Genomic DNA, 19,420 nt, shown 5'->3' on the forward strand with positions numbered 1-19,420 from the left:
TCTGAATACGAGGATGCCAAAATTGGATTCACAAAATTTACACAACTGAGGCCAAAACATTGCGTTTTGGCAGGAAGCAGCGGAACTCACACAGTATGTGTTTGTATTTACCATGAAAATGTTAAATTGATGTTGAAGGAAATCAACTTAAATTACTTAAAAGATGATTCATCAGAAGATTTACACCATTACCGCGATTGCCTTAAATTGACTATGTGCCCTAATGCTACAACTTCTTGCCACTTAGGTGAATGTTCAAATTGCCCGGAAACCACATCCATCAAACAAAATTTAATCAACTCTTTTGATCGAGAATGTATTGAGGAGTTAAAATTTGAATCTTGGCTTCAGACTGAAAGATGCACACTGAAAACCATAATTTTAAATGTGGATGATTTTGTGGAAGAACTGTGTAGAGGATTGCTAAATTTGAGAACCCATGACTTTTTAGTCAAAGAGCGGTGGTCATTCTTCAAGGACTTGAAAACACATTTGAAGTCTGGTGAATTCATTATTTCATTTGATTTCGCAGAGAACTATAAATATGTTCTTCAGGATTCCATACAAGCATTCCACTTCAATAACGACCAAGCAACTATATTCACAGTAGTTATTTACTACATGAAAGAAGAAAACCTGGAACACAAAAGTATGGCAATCATATCCGACGATTTAAAACATGACACCGTTGCAGTTTATGAGTACCAGAAGATAATACTAAATTATCTAAAATCAAAATTTACAGTAGAAAAGGTATACTACGTTTCGGACGGAGCTCGTCAACATTTTAAAAACAAAAGTAGCTTCGCAAATCTTACAGCTCATGAAAAAGATTTTGGAATGCCAGCTGAGTGGCATTTTCATCCTACTGCTCATGGTAAAGGAGCATGTGATGGTATTGGAGCAAACCTCAAAAGAAATGCAGCGAAGTATAGCCTCCAGTGCTCTCATCAAGATCGCATCTTAGATGCGACTGCTTTATTCCATTGGGCAAAGAATTATTGTAAAGAAACTAAAATAGTTTTTAGTAGCAAAGAGGATCATGAGGAAACATTGAAAACACTAAAGAGCAGATTCGATGCTGCTGTAACAATCGATGGCACTGCTCAATACCATGCTTTCATACCGCTTGTCGATGGAAGACTCAAATTAAAAAAGTTTTCTGCATCTACTCAATGCGATTTCTTTCCAAAGCCATAAAAGAAGCCAGCAGCGAAATCAGTAGCTGAATCTAATAACGCCAAGAAAGGATTGACAAAAAAAAGCAGCTAATAAAGGTGACAAATAAGGAGGATACAAGTATGGATATTTGAAAATTTAAAAACTTCATAACTTAAGTGTAAAAATAGTTATTATATAAATTGATCTATTGTGATTAACAGGGAAACCTGAAATATGCTCTAAAAAAAGCGTTTTAGGCGCTTTAAATATGCAGTAAAAACTTTAAAATATGCTCTTAAAATTTAAAAAATATGCTCTTAAAAAAACAAACTTTTACATAATTTTTAACCAAAAAAAATTTACTTAAATTTTCAAATAAAAATCGTTGTCTATTGGATCTGAAAACATTTTTAAACATAGAAAATGTTCTTTCGACATCAACTGATGTTACAGGAGCAAATTTAAAAGACAATATTTCTTTAACACTTAGAACGGTTATGTTTGAATTAGAACTAAAATTTGATATTTAGATGGAGCTATTATTAAAATAGTGCTTATTTTATATTAAAACAAGTAAGAGAGCTATATTCGGCTTGCCGAATCTTATATACCCTTCACCTAATTATACTTCAAAATAAAAAATTTAAATATTTTTAGGTGAACAAAAATTTTTTTTCAGTTTTTTCATTTTTTGGATAAAAAAATTTTTCGAATTGTTATTTTAAATTTAAAAAAAACAAATTTTTGGGTTTTTAAATTTTTTTTTGGTGAAAAGCCATCTATTTTTCAATTTTGAATTTTAAACAAAGGAAGTAAAAACCTGTAACACAACAGCGAAAAATAAGTAAGACAAAATTTGTTTTTGATAAACTCAAAATATGCTATTAAACAGTAAAATATGCTCTAAAAACGCAAAATATGCTCTTAAAACAAATATATGCAAATATATGTATTTAAGGGTAAAATATGCAAAAATATGCACTAACAAATCGATGTCAAAATTCTTAAATAGTTCTGAAACGTGTAAATATCTTATCCATGTGCTCATTAGACTCACCAGAAAAAACATGCATTTGCATATTTTGGTTTCCCTGGTGATTAAGATTAAATTTTACTAAATTATTCATCTTTTTATTGTTATTATTATTATAATATATTAAATTAATTATTATTACAAATAAATAACAAAATTAAATTATTCAACATTTCCATAGAAAAAAAGTGATTTTTATTCCTGAGGTTAACATATTATGGGTATTACAGTATCGAGGCTATGAAATTTTAGTTGGGTATGTTACATACCATCGGAAAGGCTAATGTGTCTAGTTTCTCTGCGTAAGTTTAATTTTTAAGGTTTACACACAAATATGAAAAAAATTAAAATAGTGCAAATTTAAAAACCTTTGTCTTGCGTTACAAAACATTTATTTTGATAGATATCCCACTCGCATCCCACTAAGCGACCAAAAAGGTTTTAAAGGAAAAGACCTAAGCTTTCTTTTGAGAAAAAAAAATTAATAAAAAAAGAGTCCATTTTGGAAAAAAAAAGTCAAAAAGGTTTTTGATTTTTCAAAAAAAAGTAAAAAATTGTATGTCTTGAGTTACAAAACATTTTTTTTATAGATATCCCACTCGCATCCCACTAAGCGACAAAAAGGGTGTTAAAGGAAAACACATAAGCTTTCTTCTGAGCAAAAAAAAAAAAATTAAAAAATGGGTCCATTTTTTTAAAAAAAGCCAACAAAGTTTTTGATTTTGCAAAAAAATTCAAAAATTTTAAATCTTGAGTTACAAAATATTTTTTTTGATAGATATCCCACTCGCATCCCACTAAGCGACCATATAGGTCGCTTAGTAAAATACCTAAGCTTTCTTAAAAAAAATAAAAAGGGCCCATTTTGAAAAAAAAGTCAAAAATATTTTTGATTTAAAAAAATCAAACTATTGGGACACATTTTGCTAAGAACAATAGGTAATAAGTTATATGGATAAAAAAAAACATCTGTTTGGCCAAAATGTCAAATTTTGATAAAATATTTTTTTTGATAGATATCCCACTCGCATCCCACTAAGCGACCATATAGGTCGCTTAGTAAAATACCTAAGCTTTCTTAAAAAAAATAAAAAGGGCCCATTTTGAAAAAAAAGTCAAAAATATTTTTGATTTAAAAAAATCAAACTATTGGGACACATTTTGCTAAGAACAATAGGTAATAAGTTATATGGATAAAAAAAAACATCTGTTTGGCCAAAATGTCAAATTTTGACCTCCTATAACTCAGAGAGTTCTTGACCGATCTTGTTGAAAAATGGTGTCCGAATTACTATCCAATAGAACTAACATTGGTGCAAATTTCATCGCGATCGGAAGACATCGATTTCAAAAGTTGGTTCACTTGACGTGAAATGCCCCATATATATATAATTTCTTAGTATGTCCGGATGTAACTATGTATGTCCTATTCTCTCCGCAACATTCTGAAGCAATCTGATGACATAGGAAGCTGAAATTTGGCACACTTAAAGTACTTTCTCTGCGGAAGATCGTAACGATGCGTTTTTGATTTTCGGTCTATGGGCGGCACGAAGGGCTATTGATTTTGGTCATAAACCTCCCTATATAATTACTTATTTTTTGTATAGAATTTTTATATTTTCTAGATTTTTATGAAGACCGATGAAGGGAATAACAGATATGCAAGTAGTATTGGTCATGTGGATAGTCCTAACGGAGCCACATTTTATATTTCCTGATATTCACCACATTATCTACTCTTCAGTAATGACACATAAAAAATATTAGTAGTACTACATGTTAAGGGTGACTATTTAAACTGATTTCAATAGTACGTGGTTTTAGTAACTTGCACTATTCTTAACATCATGTACTGATGTAATATTTCAACATTTCGAATAAAAAACTCCAAGAAAATCTTTCATAACTTAAACACATTTGTCTACTGAAAAATTTATATATTTTAAAGGAAATTGATTTTTGTCGTATCTTAGTTTGAAATATAACTGTCACATCAATGTTGAAGTATGCGCCTCGGTTAAAAGCGTTTAGTATCTCTTTAAATACGTATATAACGGTAACGACTACGCAAGTAAGGTCTTGCTACTTGGATGTAAATTTCGCCTGTGGTGTCACATGCTCACACGGATGCTGTTGTACAAACTTCGTTGAAGTGCTCAGTTCTCTGGCCAAACTTTAAAATTTTACCACTAAAAACCAACATCCGAGCAGTGGACACGACATACAGAGATGGCTTTTAAAAATGGGCAATGGAGAACTAACATCGGAGTTTGGAGAAGATATTATTGAAATTCCAAATAAAATGATTGTTCAAGACTCAATTGTAAAGAGCCTTTTTGGTGAAAAAAGTAATTCTTCTACAGTAGAAAAAAATTTGCAATTCTTTGCCCTAGAAATGATGATGTTTATCAAATCAACGAGGGTTATACCTTTTAGAGGGCGAGCGTTCCACATACTAGTGTATTGACTAGGGTATTCAATCGGTTAACCGTTAATCGGTTAACCGATTAATTTTGGTCGGTTAACAGTTCGAATAATTCAAAATTGCCGAATTTCAAATAACGAATAAACCGATTAATTTGTGTCGGTTAACCGATTAACCGAAATTTCTTTTTTTTTCACTTTAACATAATTTTTTTGTTTTTAATTTTCCATTTTAATTCAAATAGAAATGTCAGTAAAATTACATATTTTTTCGAACATTCAAGACATATGTTTAATTAATATTATAATAACCAGGGCAACCAAAAATATGCAATATCATATTTTTTGCTGTGCGTCGTATAAACATATTTTTTTTTTTTATATTTCATATTTTATTTATTGTATCTTCACAAAATAATGTGAATTATCAATAATTTGTTCAAATCTTAAATCTAAATATTATTTTTTTTATTTACGTCCCACCACAGTTGGACGAAAAATTTTGTTTAATTTATAGATCCTATCATTAGCGCAGGTCTGTTGGATTCCTTCTTCTTAGTCGGATGTAGCCATTACTTCCCATTAATGTTCGTGCAAGTGGGTTTGGGTTTGGGTGAACTTCTATCTTTTTAAAATATGACTCCGCTTGTTTTTTTATTTAATTTTTCACCAGGGAGACACCTAGGTCCTTATGAATGTTAATATTTCTCACATACCAAGGCGCTGCTGTTATCATTCGTAATATTTTATTTTGGAACCTTTGAATTTTTTCAATATTAGAAGCTGAGGCCGTGCCCCATAATTGAATTCCATAGCACCATATGGGTTTTATTATTGAGCTGTACAGCAAAAGTTTGCAATCTAAACTCAATCTCGAGATTTTACCAATTAGCCAGTAAATTTGTAGTAATTTTAACTTCATTTGAGTCAATTTCGTATCTATATGCTTTTTCCAGGTAAGACGTCGGTCTAGATGCAGACCTAGACATTTAACTTCAGTTTGTTGAGGTATTATATGATTATTTATTAGGATTGGAGGGCACGATTCTCTACGCAATGTGAATGTAAGATGTATACATTTTTGCTCGTTTACTTTTATTCTCCATTGTTTTAACCACCTTTCTATGTCGAGTATATGGTCTTGTAACAGTACAGATGCTTCTTGGGGGTTTTCATGAATGGCTAGTATAGCTGTGTCATCAGCAAAAGTAGATATGTGGGTTCGACTGTTTGTAGGCATATCACAAGTATATAGCAAATATAGGAAGGGACCCAGTATACATCCTTGGGGTACGCCTGCTTCAATAGGCTGTGGTGAACTTATGAAGTCTCCCTCTTTAAGAACGAACTTTCGATGACTTAAATAACTTTCTAGAAGCTTGTGTGTGTTCACTGGTAAATATTGTATTATTTTTATCGATAATCCTTCATGCCATACTTTGTCGAAGGCTTGCGAAACGTCGATGAAGAGTGCAGAACAATATTTTTTTTCTTCAAATGTCTTGGATATGATTTCTACCAACCTGTGAGTTTGTTCTATGGTGTTATGTTTTTCTCAAAATCCGAATTGATGAGTTGGAATACAATCAAAATGATTCACTATCGGCTTTAACTTGTGCATTAACAGTTTTTCGAATAGCTTTGATATATTTGACAATAGGCTAATGGGTCTATATGATTCTACTTTACTGTGATCTTTTCCCGCCTTAGGTATCATTGTAACTAAAGAAACCTTCGATTCTGGTGGATAATATTCAAGGCGTAATATAGCATTAAAAATAAATAGGATTATTCTTAATGCAATTTGGGGTAGCTCGAGGAGCATCTTGTTACTGATTTTATCAATACCAGGTGATTTTTTGGAGTTTAAATCAACAATAGCCTTGTTAATCTCTGAAATCTCAAAACGAAGTGGTTCTGCTGCAGTAGTATGGGGTAATGTAGGTGGTAACTCTATTATGTCGTTTGACTCGTTTGGGGAAAATACATTCTTTAGATGACTAACAAACAGGTTTCCTTTTTCAGTATCGTTTCTCGCCCAGCCTCCACTAGAATTACGTAGAGGAGGTCTGCTCATAACAGGTATTTTTAAATTTTTTTGTAGAGTAGAGAGTAGTTTGAGTACTGGGTGGCATCTAAGTTCTCCAGATATTTATTAATCGATTCAGTTTTGCGTTTGTGAAGAAGCATACTGAGGTGTTTGCGGCATTTTCTAAGCTCCGTTTTAAGTTGAGGGGATCTATAGAGTTGCCACTCTCGACGAACTCTTCTTTTTTCAGCTAATAACTGTTCAATGTCTGCAGAATAGAGTCTATTGTATCTTATTTGTTGGGTTATTTGAGTGGAGTGTTCAACAAGTTTTAAGTTTTGTTCAAAATTTTTGAGTGAGATATCGATATCTTCTGGTGTTCTTAGAGATATATTTTCTGTACTGTGTGTGCTAATATATTTTCTATATTTCAACCAATTTATTTTCGTGCTTGATATTGCAGAGTGACCATTCGGGGATACTATTTCTAGGGGGTTCAATAGAGTAACGAAGGTGGGTGAGTGATCCGAGGATAATTCTAATGAAGATTTAACCTGCATTAGTTCCATTGGTAAATTTTTTGTAACTGCAAAATCAATAACATCGGGTATTTTGCTTGGGTCAGTAGGCCAGTATGTTGGTTCTCCGCTCGACAGCACATTCAAATTCAATTTAGAAATTGTATTAAACAAAGCGCGACCTTTCGGGGTTACAAGTCTTGATCCCCAGTGAGTATGCTTAGCATTATAATCGCCAGCTGCCAGGAATCGGGGTCCTAGTGATTCGTAAAAATGTTCATATTTGTTTTCAGTAATCGAAAACCTTGGAGGTGAATATATCGACGAAATTAATAGGTTTCTGTAGCAATCATCCAAAAAGATTGTCGTAGCTTGAAGATAATCTTCACAAATATCACACATTGAATGGTGTTTGATACGGGTTTTAATTAAAATTCCAGAGCCTCCACATGCTCTATCTCTTGGATCATTTGTGCCATAAAAAACATATCCATTTATCTTAAATAAACTTCTAGACGTCAAATGGGTTTCCGAAACTAACATTATATCAACTTCATGACTTTTTAGAAAATACTCGAGTTCGTTTTTATGTTGGCGAATGCCGTTTGCGTTCCAAAAACATATTCTTAGGCAGTTCATGGTCTGTTTAGCACAGCCTTCAATAACATTGATTGCATCTTAAGCATTTCTTGCATCATGTTACTCATTGAGTTTGTAAAGTTATTTACCGATTGCACAAGAGTTTCTGTTGTAGATTCTAGTCGGGTAAAATTGAAAATTGGCGTTTGCTCTCTTACCTCTGGGTTCATATTTTGGTTTTGTGGTTGACGGACTTGCGTCTCAGTTTGGTTGCTTCTTAGTACATTTGCATATGTTTCTTTGTCGTCATATGTCTGTTGCAACGGTAGTTAAAATTTATGTTATTTAATGGCTGAGCGGGGAAAATCTTCGGTTTAAGGCTTTGTGATTTTTTAACAATTGAGTAGACAGGACAGCCCCTGTAGTTCGCTGTGTGGTTACCTCCGCAATTGCTGCATTTTTTCATTTTAGGATCATCCTTGGATTTGTTACATTGGGATGTGTTATGCAACTCTCCACAAATAACACATACGGGTGGCAATTTGCAATATGCCTTGGTGTGTCCATATTCTTGGCAATTCATACATTGGACGGGGCCAAATCGTTTATGTGGTTCTTCTACCGTAATTTTACGATGCAATAAGTACTTCAGGTTATATATGGGATGTGTTTCATTTTTTTTCAGATTTATGACACCGGGTTCAAGTTCAACACGGAAGAGTGGTTGGGGTTTTTTTTCGCGATTTCTAATGTTTATAAATTTTTTGTCTTAAAACCTTTATCTTCTAAGCTTTGCTTTATTTCGAGTGGTTCAACATTACAGTCAATACCCTTTATTACAACTTGTGGACCCTTGCTTCCTTTCAGCTGATAAGTGTAAAAACTTTTCTTTTGAGTTTCAAAATCTGTTACAACCTTTCTATAATCGTTTCTATTGACCTGTATTTTGGTTTCATGAATCGTGCCTTTCTTGATTGGGATAACGTAAAAAGAGTTCTCACCTATTAATGATATCAGGCTCTGAACCAGTGAGTTTGAATTATTTTCTCTCAAGTAAATTGGGGGTGGTTTTATAAAGGTAATTTTATTTACTGGTTCATCTGTTTCACATTCCAGTATAGAAAAACGATTTTCATTATTAAGTCTATTAGGTTCACTATCCTTATATAATTTAGCCAAGGCTGCCGCTTTCGAAGACTTGGGACTTCGTGCCCTTTTTAGTACTGTAACATACCGGTCCATTCCAACCTGTATTTGGGATTTACTATCTTTATTTAATGGTTGACTAATCTTGGGTATTGAGCCGCTTAATGGGTTAATTTTAATTGTAGTCGGTGTGGTGGATTTCGTTTCTGAAGCTGATATTGCTAGCATACTTTCAGGCGTAAATAAAGTATTTGTATTTTTTGGTAACTCCAGATTAACAGCTGTTGGGTTTTCTTTTGTTTGACAATCATTAGTTGTTGACAATGCGGGGGGACAAGAACGAGCACGGTTAACAGACTTGGCGGTTAAAAACAAGCTGTCATCTATTCTTCTGTTTGTTTTATTTATATTTTTTTCATCTGAATTAACTGTTACGTATGCATTTCTGCCATTTACACTCAACCTTGGCTCACTGTTTTTGTTTAAGAGACTCATTTAAGAGTAGTTGTAAATAAATTAGTTAACACTCTTAATCTTTATTTAATGTTAATGTACAAAAAAGGTTCAAAAAAGAAATAAAGAATTTTCTTTACTTATTTGTCTTTTAGTTTATGTTTTGATTTTTATTTAATATTATTAAAATATAAGCGTCCTTTCGCGTTAATAAAAAACAGGTGTAATTTATATTTATTTCCCGATAAAAACATTAGGATAACGAATTAACTCGGAGTAAAAAATAGAACACGTCCAATCTCTATCACAGTCGACATGACCAAACATATGAGTTATTATTTATCCGTTTCAGACAATTTTAAGAATTTTGGCATCGATTTGTTAGCGCCTATTTTTGCATATTTTGCCCTTTACTGCATATTTTGGCATATTTTGCGTTTTATAGAGTTTTACAGAGTTTTCGTTGATTTAAGAGAGCTTAGTTTTCATATATTTCAATTAAATTAAAAATATTAAAATTTAACAAATAGTAAAAATACGTAAAAAATCAAAAGAAAATTCCAAAATTGTATGTTATTATGGGCAACTCTTAAAAAATTGTTGGATACATTTAAAAGAAGGAATTTTAGTCAGCTTGAGATTGAGACAGTTTGGGCATTAATAGTTTACCACTAATGTAAAATTAAACAAGTATTCAACAGACGAAAATCTCGCGTTCAAAACCCGTTGATATATTTACACAACTTGTAAAAAAATTTATTAAGAAATGGTTAAAAAAGAATATACGTGGATATCGATAAACGATACAACGGATGAGAAAGGAAGAAACATAGGAAATGTCACGGTATTTTGAGTCCCAGTGATAAAACTTGAACAATAATTGCAGCAGTCTTAAATATAACTAATCATTCCACTATTTTAAGGTTCTTTTATAATTCTATTTAAATTTTAAAAGCCGAATTCAGATGTTAATCTAGATACATGATGAATGCTCCAAAATCCTTTGCAATTTTTTGCCAAAAAATTACACGCTATTCACAGAGTTTTTGAAACATTATTCAAATGATAAAAAAGCTTTTAAAGCTTCATATAGAATATAAACATTTGGAGGAACTTATTGGGTACATCCTCAGTAGGGATCCTATAAACATTGGGACACATGGATTGAGAATGTAAAATATTATGCCACTAATTACTAAAAAAAAGTTTGAAGTATTAAGCAGTTTAAAAGATGAGACAAACCAATTGATTATGATTGTCTAAGAAACTCGGAAATCTAAAACAAAGATTTAGTTAAAAAATTTTAGAACTTAAGTAAACACATAGTAATTTATTTCTAAATATAATATGAATTGAATATAACTATTTTCATGTAGTGCCAAATTCCCTAAAATCGATATTTAATCCTATAATAACCAATTTTAATTTATGAGCTCAATATTTTATTTACTTCATATATATTTTTTAATGAAATTTTGAAATCAAACAATAACCAACTATTTTTAAGTGCATATTTTTTATATTTTAAGAGCATATTTTTCGTTTTTAAGTGCATATTTTATGCGCATAAAACACTTTTTTTAGAGCATATTTAATAACTGATATATTTAATTTACATGTTACATACATCTAAACCCCGATTAATTATTTGCTCGATTAACCGATTAAACCAGAAACCCGATTAATTGAATACCCTAGTATTGACACAGTAGAATGTGATAGCATAGCCGAAAAAGAAAACCATCCAGTCGAGTTTTTGAACAGCCTTTCACCATCTGGTATGCCGCCTCATAAATTAAACCTCAAGGTCGGTGCTATTGTAATGCTTCTGCGGAATTTAAATACGAGGAGAGGACTCAGTAATGGCACAATATTGCAGTTGACCAAACTTTCGAAAAATCTCATATGTGCAAATATCCTGACAGGCATATTTATCCCTAGGATTGACCAGGCTCCTATAATCCAGACCTCCCTTTCGGTTTGCGCAGAACACAATTCTCCATAAGGCTGGCATTTTCCATAACAATAAATAAAGTACAAGGTTAGACGTTGGAAAAGTTAGGGAACTATCTATCAGTTTTTAGCCATGGCCAAATGTATGTTGCATTTAGTGTGAAAGTGTTTCATGAAGATGGGAAGCAGGGTATGCTTCCTAAGGTCAAAGAATATTGTCTATAAAGAAATGTTTAAGTTATTTTTTGTTAACTTATGAATATTATTCATAAGTTATAAATCGAAGTAACTAAAGGAAATTTAAGTCAATTTTAGTTATTGCTATTTGTTATGTATGATTCTGTTTGTTTGTAAAATTGTTCTTCATTAAAAAACATTACAAATTTTTTTACAATCTTTTATATATTAAAACCTGTTTGGATTTATCGACTTTAACAAGTTTTTAATCACTTTTCATTTTTTAAACCAATTATTGTCTATTACACTCAGTACCGCAATTCTGTAACTTTATCAAGTAATCAAAATTCGTTAGTTAACAATATTTATCGTTAAGAGATATTCCGAATTAAATTTTACCGATTATTTTCGTTAAAAATAGTCGGTAGATAACGAAATTTGTCGGTAGGTTAACGACAAATAAAATGTTCTAGTTAAGCCATAACGATAATTGTTTAGGAGTTAGTTTTGTAACATAAATATTCGAAATAAGTTGTTTTTTGAAAGTACGGTTGGTCAACTTTTTTTGTGTTTGTTAGATACGGACTGATTTGGGTTTTTAATATAAAAATTAACATGCTTTAATTATCATTTTAAGATAAATTTGGACATATATTTGTCATATGTCCTAACATATCTCGTCTCGGCGGCTCGACTTAACCGACTCTTAGGCATTCGGCGCAGGTCTCTGCTGGCAATAAACATAGCATACATAGTAGTATTATTTTAGGACTTTTTTAGCTTGAAAAGCAATAAAAACCACTGTGAAATATTAGGACATTATGAGATCTTGTGAATTGACCAATTATATTTATTTTGAAAAGCAATACAAACCACAGTGAAATATTAGGACAATATGACATGATAAGATACGTTCTGAATTGACCAATTATATTAATTTTAGAAAATAATATTCGAATTTTAAGAGCAACTTTTATTTGGGGCATAATATCCATAATTAACACATTTCTGTACCGCAATTCTGTAACTTTTTATGCTTTAATACCGATGTCGTTAAGTAACGAAATATATCGGTTGCTTTAACGAATTTAATATTCACTATTTGAAGTTAACGATATCTCTCGGTAATACATTTTAACGACGAATATAGTTAAAAATATAAATGTCAATATTTTTAAAATTAAAAAATCATAAAAATATTCACTATTTTTTCGTGTTTGCAGATAAATTCGTAGTAGTGTGAATAAATAATCGCATTTATATATAAAAATCAAGCATCAGCTCACCCAAATATGTTCGCGAAACCTACTGAAAACAAATGAATAAGAGAAATAAAAAATAAAAGTAACCCAATGTAATACATATGTCTATGCTACCACAAGTTATCATTGATTCAGAATTTAGATATGTGTTGTTATAAGGACAGTCGACAAATTCAAACGAATTTCCTTCTTAGAATACGGTCTTGTATATGTTTATACTCGTATCACATCGCCAAATATGCTTTAAAATGCTCACTAGGAAATTTGAATATAGGGATAAACATTATACACTCCAGAAATGTGTTAATTATGGATATTATGCCCCAAATTAAAGTTGATCTTAAAATTCGAATACTATTTTCTAAAATTAATAATAAAATTGGTCAATTCACAAGGTCCCTTATCATGTCATATTGTCCTAATATTTCACAGTGGTATGTATTGCTTTTCAAAATAAATATAATTGGTCAATTCAAGGTCTCATAATGTCCTAATATTTCATAGTGGTTTTTATTGATTTTCAAGCATAAAAATGTCCTAAAATAATACTACTATCGGTCAATTCACAAAGTCTCTTATCAGTCATATTGTCATAATGTCCTAATATATCACGACTCAGCGGCTCGGCTTAACCGACTCTTAGGCATTCGGTGCAGGTCTCTGCTATTTGGTTACGAAAACACAATAAACATAGCATACAAAGTAATATTATTTTAGGACATTTTTTGCTTGAAAATATAAAAATAAAAACCATTGTGAACTATTAGGACATTATGACAATATGACATGATAAGAGACTTTGTGAATTGACCATATGTATGCTATGTTTATTGTGTTATCGTAACCAGCCAGCAGAGACCTGCGCCGAATGCCTAAGAGTCGGTTAAGCCGAGCCGCCGAGACGAGCTATGTTCGGACATTATGACAATATGACTGATAAGAGACCTTGTGAATTGACCATATGTATGCTATGTTTATTGTGTTATCGTAACCAGCCAGCAGAGACCTGCGCCGAATGCCTAAGAGTCGGTTAAGCCGAGCCGCCGAGACGAGATATGTTAGGACATTATGACAATACGACTGATAAGAGACCTTGTGAATTGACCAAATATATGTCCAAATTTATCTTAAAAAGATAATTAAATGTTTTTTATAATTAAAACTCAAATCAGTCCGTATCTAACAAACACAAAAAAGTTGTCCAACCGTACTTTCAAAAAACAACTTATTTCGAATATTTATGTTACAAAACTAACTCCTAAACAATTATCGTTATGGCTTAACTAGAACATTTTATTTGTCGATAACCTACCGACAAATTTCGTCATCTACCGACTATTTTTAACGAAAATAATCGGTAAAATTTAATTCGGAATATCTCTTAACGATAAATATTGTTAGCTAACGAATTTTGATTACTTAACGACAAAATTTTGTCGTTAAAAAGTTACAGAATTGCGGTACTGGATTGTATAATGTTTATCCCTATATTCAATTTCCATTTTTGGCGATGTGATACGATTATAAACTTATATAAAAGTTATAAAATCGTTTTTTAAGACAGTATTCTATGAAGGAAATTCATCTGAATTTGTCGACTGTCCTTATAACAATACATATCTAAATTCTGAATTAATGATCACTTGTGGTGGCATAGACATATGTATTACACTGGGTTACTTTTATTTTTAGAAAAAAACTCTTGTTCTTTTGTTTTCAGTAGGTTTCGCGAACACATTTGAATGCGATTATTTATTCACACGACTACGAATTTATCTGCAAACACGAAAAAATAGTAAATTTATGATTTTTTAATTTTAAAAATATTGACATCTATATTTAAGGTTATGTTAAAAAGTGGATTTATTTCAAGCACGTTAAACAATTTTATCACATTTTTTAACAAAAAACATTACTTACTTAGTTTATTGTTCTCCATTTTCACTTTCTTGTTTATAACTCGCGAAATTATTTAAACATGCAATTGAAAATTTGAAAGCAATACAGGCTTTTCAACAAAATTTATTAAGTAATTACGATGCAATGTCTTTGACTGCGTGTTGTCAAATGGAATTTAATATTTACCAAAAACAAAAAGCTGACTTAGTTAATTTGGAGTTTGGTTACAAAATGGCATTAAAAAAAGTGCAATATTTGCATTTGAAAAATTGGACTTTAGCACAGTTTTGGTAGCCGTTTAACCTATAGTGCATCGGTAGGAAAGTATAAAAAGTTACAGAATTGCGGTACAGGTCTCGTTTGATGCAATAGATGCGTTCCAAAAAAAACGCATAAATTGAATTCGCATAAAACGATCTAGCTTCATATAAAAATCTGAAAAACCGCATAAATTCAGATATTAATTAAAAAATAAGAACAAAATCGCATATTTTTATGCGATTTTGTTCTTATTTTTTCAACAACAAAAATATATTTATTTCATTTATTTAAACAGTAAAAACAAAACCCGTTTAAACAAAAATATAATATTAATTCATTAATTACAGAAAATTATCCAAAAAATAAGCTAAAACGGAATCACTGAATAATTGTCTGCATCGTTTTGGAATAGGTTCAACGTCGCTTTCATTACTAGATGATATAATCATATTGTAAAATATTATTTTCATCACTAGAATTTAAAAAAAACATCTAAAATTTTAAAATCTGTAAAAATTCTAAAAAAATCTTTAATTTAATAAATTTTTTTTTTAATTATAATTCCATATGTTTTTTTATTGATTGGTTTCCATAAAATTCCAAAAATTTATAATATTTATTGAAAAAACAAATTATTACCGATTTAAAAAATAAGTTAGCAGTGTGTGGAACGTATTTAACATAAGTGTGGGACGAATTTATCCCTTTCCAATTATTATGGGTTGTCGATGTTAGAAAATTGGTATATCGCTGGCTTAACATGCAAAGGCTCTAAGTCCATATTTTAAAATTTTACAGGAGAGACAAAAAACATTCAAACTTTTTTTGCGTAAATATTTTTGAATTCTGTAAACGCAATTTTGTTTGTATTTTACTTTGTTTTCTATGTGCGTAAAAACTAAATGATAAAATAAGTATTTGCCGAGATAAAATGTTTTTTGGACTTAGGTTTTTTTTCTTAGAACTTGTCATTCATTTCTTATTTACTAGTTTTTATATCTGGATTATTAAGTCATTAATATAGACAATATGGGTATCTAATGATAGAAAGTCCATTGCAACGATGTATATAAGGCTATACTAAGTTGGACCTACAATGGGCCAAAATCAGGAAAAATATATTTTAACCAGATTTTTTTTTCATCAAAAAATTTTTTTTTGTCATAAATTCTTATTTTTAATTTTTTAAAAATTAAAAAAAAAATTGGAAAAAACTATTTTTAAAAATGGTATATAAGATTCGGCACAGCCAAATATAGCTCTTTTACTTGTTTTTCATTAATAATTTTAAAAAAATTTAAAAATTGTTTTTTGTAACTCCCAAAAATAATAGTATAACACCCTTATTCTTATTACATTATATATATTATACCGATAGACTCAGAATCACTTTGTGAGTCGATTAATTTTGAAGACATTTCGATAAAATGTGGTATATACACTTTTCTAAGCCAAAGGATTGAAACTAGCTGAAATCGGTCCATTATTTCCCCTAGCTTCCATACAAATGTCCTCCCGAAATATATGGAAATCATGTCACCTAATTTCATGCCAATCGGTTTATAATTAGTCATAGTTCCCATATAGGGCCCGCTTCCCAAAATCACTTTAACGAGCATAAATCTCTTAAAAAATGTTGGTATGTATACACATAAATTCAATGCAAATAACTTTGATGGCGATGGGTCCATAATTAGCCATAGCTCCCTAATAAGACCCTCTTCCGAAAATAAATTTTTTAAATTTTAAAAGAAAAATAATTTTGCTCATTTACTTAGTGTAGGGTATTAAATAGTTGGGCTTGACAGACCATTTTTTCTTACTTGTTTTAATATATGTCATTGAACAATTTGACAGAAATGGTTAAACTGTACTTTTTATAGGGACTTAGAGCTTTTTCTTGTGATAAATTGTCATAAATTGGACTTTTGCTCATCACTACAAAAAAGCAACAAAAAGCGAGATAACTCCAATTTTTTTTCTTTGTAATCAATGTATTTTACATATTGTACATTACTGCATTAAAATATCAGTTTCTAAAAAAAGTGGACTTAGAGCCCTTGCATGTTAAGCCAGCGATATGTATTTTATATTTAAAAAAAACAATTTCAATTGAAATTTGTTTCAAGATTTAATTTTTTAAATATTTTTGAAAATATTCTTACTTTGACCCAAAACTTGAAACTTAAAAAAACTTCAACATCTAAACATTATCCGATGTTGATCAAATTTTCAGCATTTGATTTTTAGATGACGGAGACAAATTTTAGGACATGGAGGAATAGAAAATAAAAAAGGTGAAAATAAGGGCCTCTCTAATTAACATCTTAACCAATAATGAATGGCTCAACTGAATGTTTTTTCAACTGTTTTTTACCTAATAATGTTGATCGACAAAATTTATTTTTAAGTTTTGGTACCAATTTCAAAATAAGAATGTAAAATTATACATACCTACGGAGCTCTTCTTCACGGGATAGCTGCTGTGATGCCAATTGCAAAGGATGTCGTTGATACATGTTTGTGTAAACACCTATTCCTTGATGATCTTTACTCTGAATCTGCATGTGTTGAGGAATTTGCGTTAACGGCATGCATGATGTTTCTTGTTTAATGCACTCAGATTTAACCAATGAATCGGATTTTATTGATTGTTTTGAGGGGATCTAAAACTTGATAAAATAGAATATTTATTTAAAAATGTTACCTTAATTACCTGTGGATTTGAAGATTTCACGTTGTCCATGGAGCTTATATCTTCTTTGGACCGATCTTCTTTATATAAAAGTGGAGTATGCTGTTGTTGCGACTGATCATTAGGACTTGGTATCCCAGCAAGTCTATTGGTTTTGGTATTATCATCCAGTGTAGTAATCGGAACAGCGGATCCATAATTCGGATCAACATTAAAAGGATAGTTAGACGGCATATAGCTAAAAATCAAAATGAAATCGAATACATCTGAGTTAAAAACATATTTTTTATTAAGTTACAAACAAATTAGACAAATATTTGATTAAATTAATTAACACAACTAATATTTTCGTCCACTAGTTATTTGTAATTAGCCGACTTTCAATATTCAGCGCTAACATATTTCTTAACATTGAATATGCAATAAATATTTTTTCTCATTTCCATTTATTTATTGTATCTTCATTAATTAATGAACTAACAATAAGTATTTCTGTGGTCGTTTGGATAAACTAGGTAACTCCACTTTTTGGGAAAATTGAATAGAAAAATAGAAGTACGTTTCATTTACCATCACTCTGTCAAATCGAAATTTTGATATAGTTTCTCATTTAAAAGTTATTTTCATGTAAAAATTTGCTAACCCCATGCATTTTACAAGGGGAAAAAATGCATTTTTTCAGTTTTTGTAAAAATTTTGCCATTAAAAAATTACTTTTGCAATTTAATTTAAACGAATAGAAATGTGTACGTAATTGTCGTTCTAACGAGACATAAAAAATAGAAATTGTTCAAAAAATGTTAAAGTTATTAAAAATTCGCCAGGCCATTATCGTGTCTTGTGATGGGTGAAATTCGGATTGTTCAAAAACTCAGAATTTTATTAGATTTTTTTTACCACCACCTCTAATTTTACACAATTAAATATAATACTTCTATGTAAAGTAATATTTTTGTATATTTGCATGATGTCAGTCATTCAGTTAAAGCATGAATATAATTTACGGATATCAGTTGTCCAACTCTGACAGCCTTAAGTTAATTTTTTTGTATCTTCTCACCGAGTTTTTTTTTGTTTCTCTAATGCGTTTAATGAGACTGTTAAAGGTCAGTTGTTCGTTACAGATAATTTAATGGCGCCCAACGTGGGGCCCTTTCCGAAAGACATTTATAGTTTAACACCACCAAAAACTTCATATTTAGAAAGGCTTCACATTACTACGTGCATTTTTCGTTCTTTTTTTTTTCTTTTTTTTTCTTCTGATATATCTAATTTTCCTATAAACTTTTATTGGAATTTTCGTATTTCGTCTTTAAGAGACTAATACCTACCAATATCTTTAATATAAAATAATACTTTTTCTAATATTATACATATTTAAACTTTATCTTTTTCTTCTTATTATTGTTAATTTAAAGTTTGGAATCTTATTAAGTTGACATTTGTTGTCTAGTTGATACCGACTTTAAGACCTATAATATCTATTTCTTTTTGCTATTGTCAATGCTTTATTCTTTTCTTATTTATGGACTTTTAAAAAAAGCAGTATGCGTTTTCCTACCATCGGTTATGAAACTTTAAACATTGACAATTTCTTTAAGTGAAATTTTTTTTATTAGAGACTTCTTTTCTTAATATATTTATTGAGAATTGTGCTCAATAAAATCTTTTGCTTACTAAATTCTTTTTCTAAAATTTTTCTGCTAGTGCAAAATTTTTTTTTAAATAAAGTTATTACCAAAACTCTACAAATTAGTCAACCAAATGAAATATAGTTATATTGTATTTCCTGATATACATATAGAATTTTTGTATACAATTTGTTTT

At 30.4% G+C, this 19,420-nt stretch overlaps 1 protein-coding gene across 1 annotated transcript in view; it reads right to left on the reverse strand.

Annotated features, from left to right (window-relative positions):
- The window catches only part of sbb (scribbler), a 401,061-nt gene that overhangs the window by 37,315 nt on the left and 344,326 nt on the right, over positions 1 to 19,420 (reverse strand). Inside the window, exons 7-8 of the mRNA XM_065512292.1 lie at positions 17,615 to 17,831; positions 17,353 to 17,564 (exon numbers count right to left, since the gene is read on the reverse strand). Of these exons, the coding sequence (XP_065368364.1) occupies positions 17,353 to 17,564; positions 17,615 to 17,831 (429 nt within the window). The remainder of the gene's footprint in view (positions 1 to 17,352; positions 17,565 to 17,614; positions 17,832 to 19,420) is intronic.

Source organism: Calliphora vicina, chromosome 5, assembly GCF_958450345.1.
Source record: "Calliphora vicina chromosome 5, idCalVici1.1, whole genome shotgun sequence".
NCBI classification, from domain to species: domain Eukaryota; kingdom Metazoa; phylum Arthropoda; class Insecta; order Diptera; family Calliphoridae; genus Calliphora; species Calliphora vicina.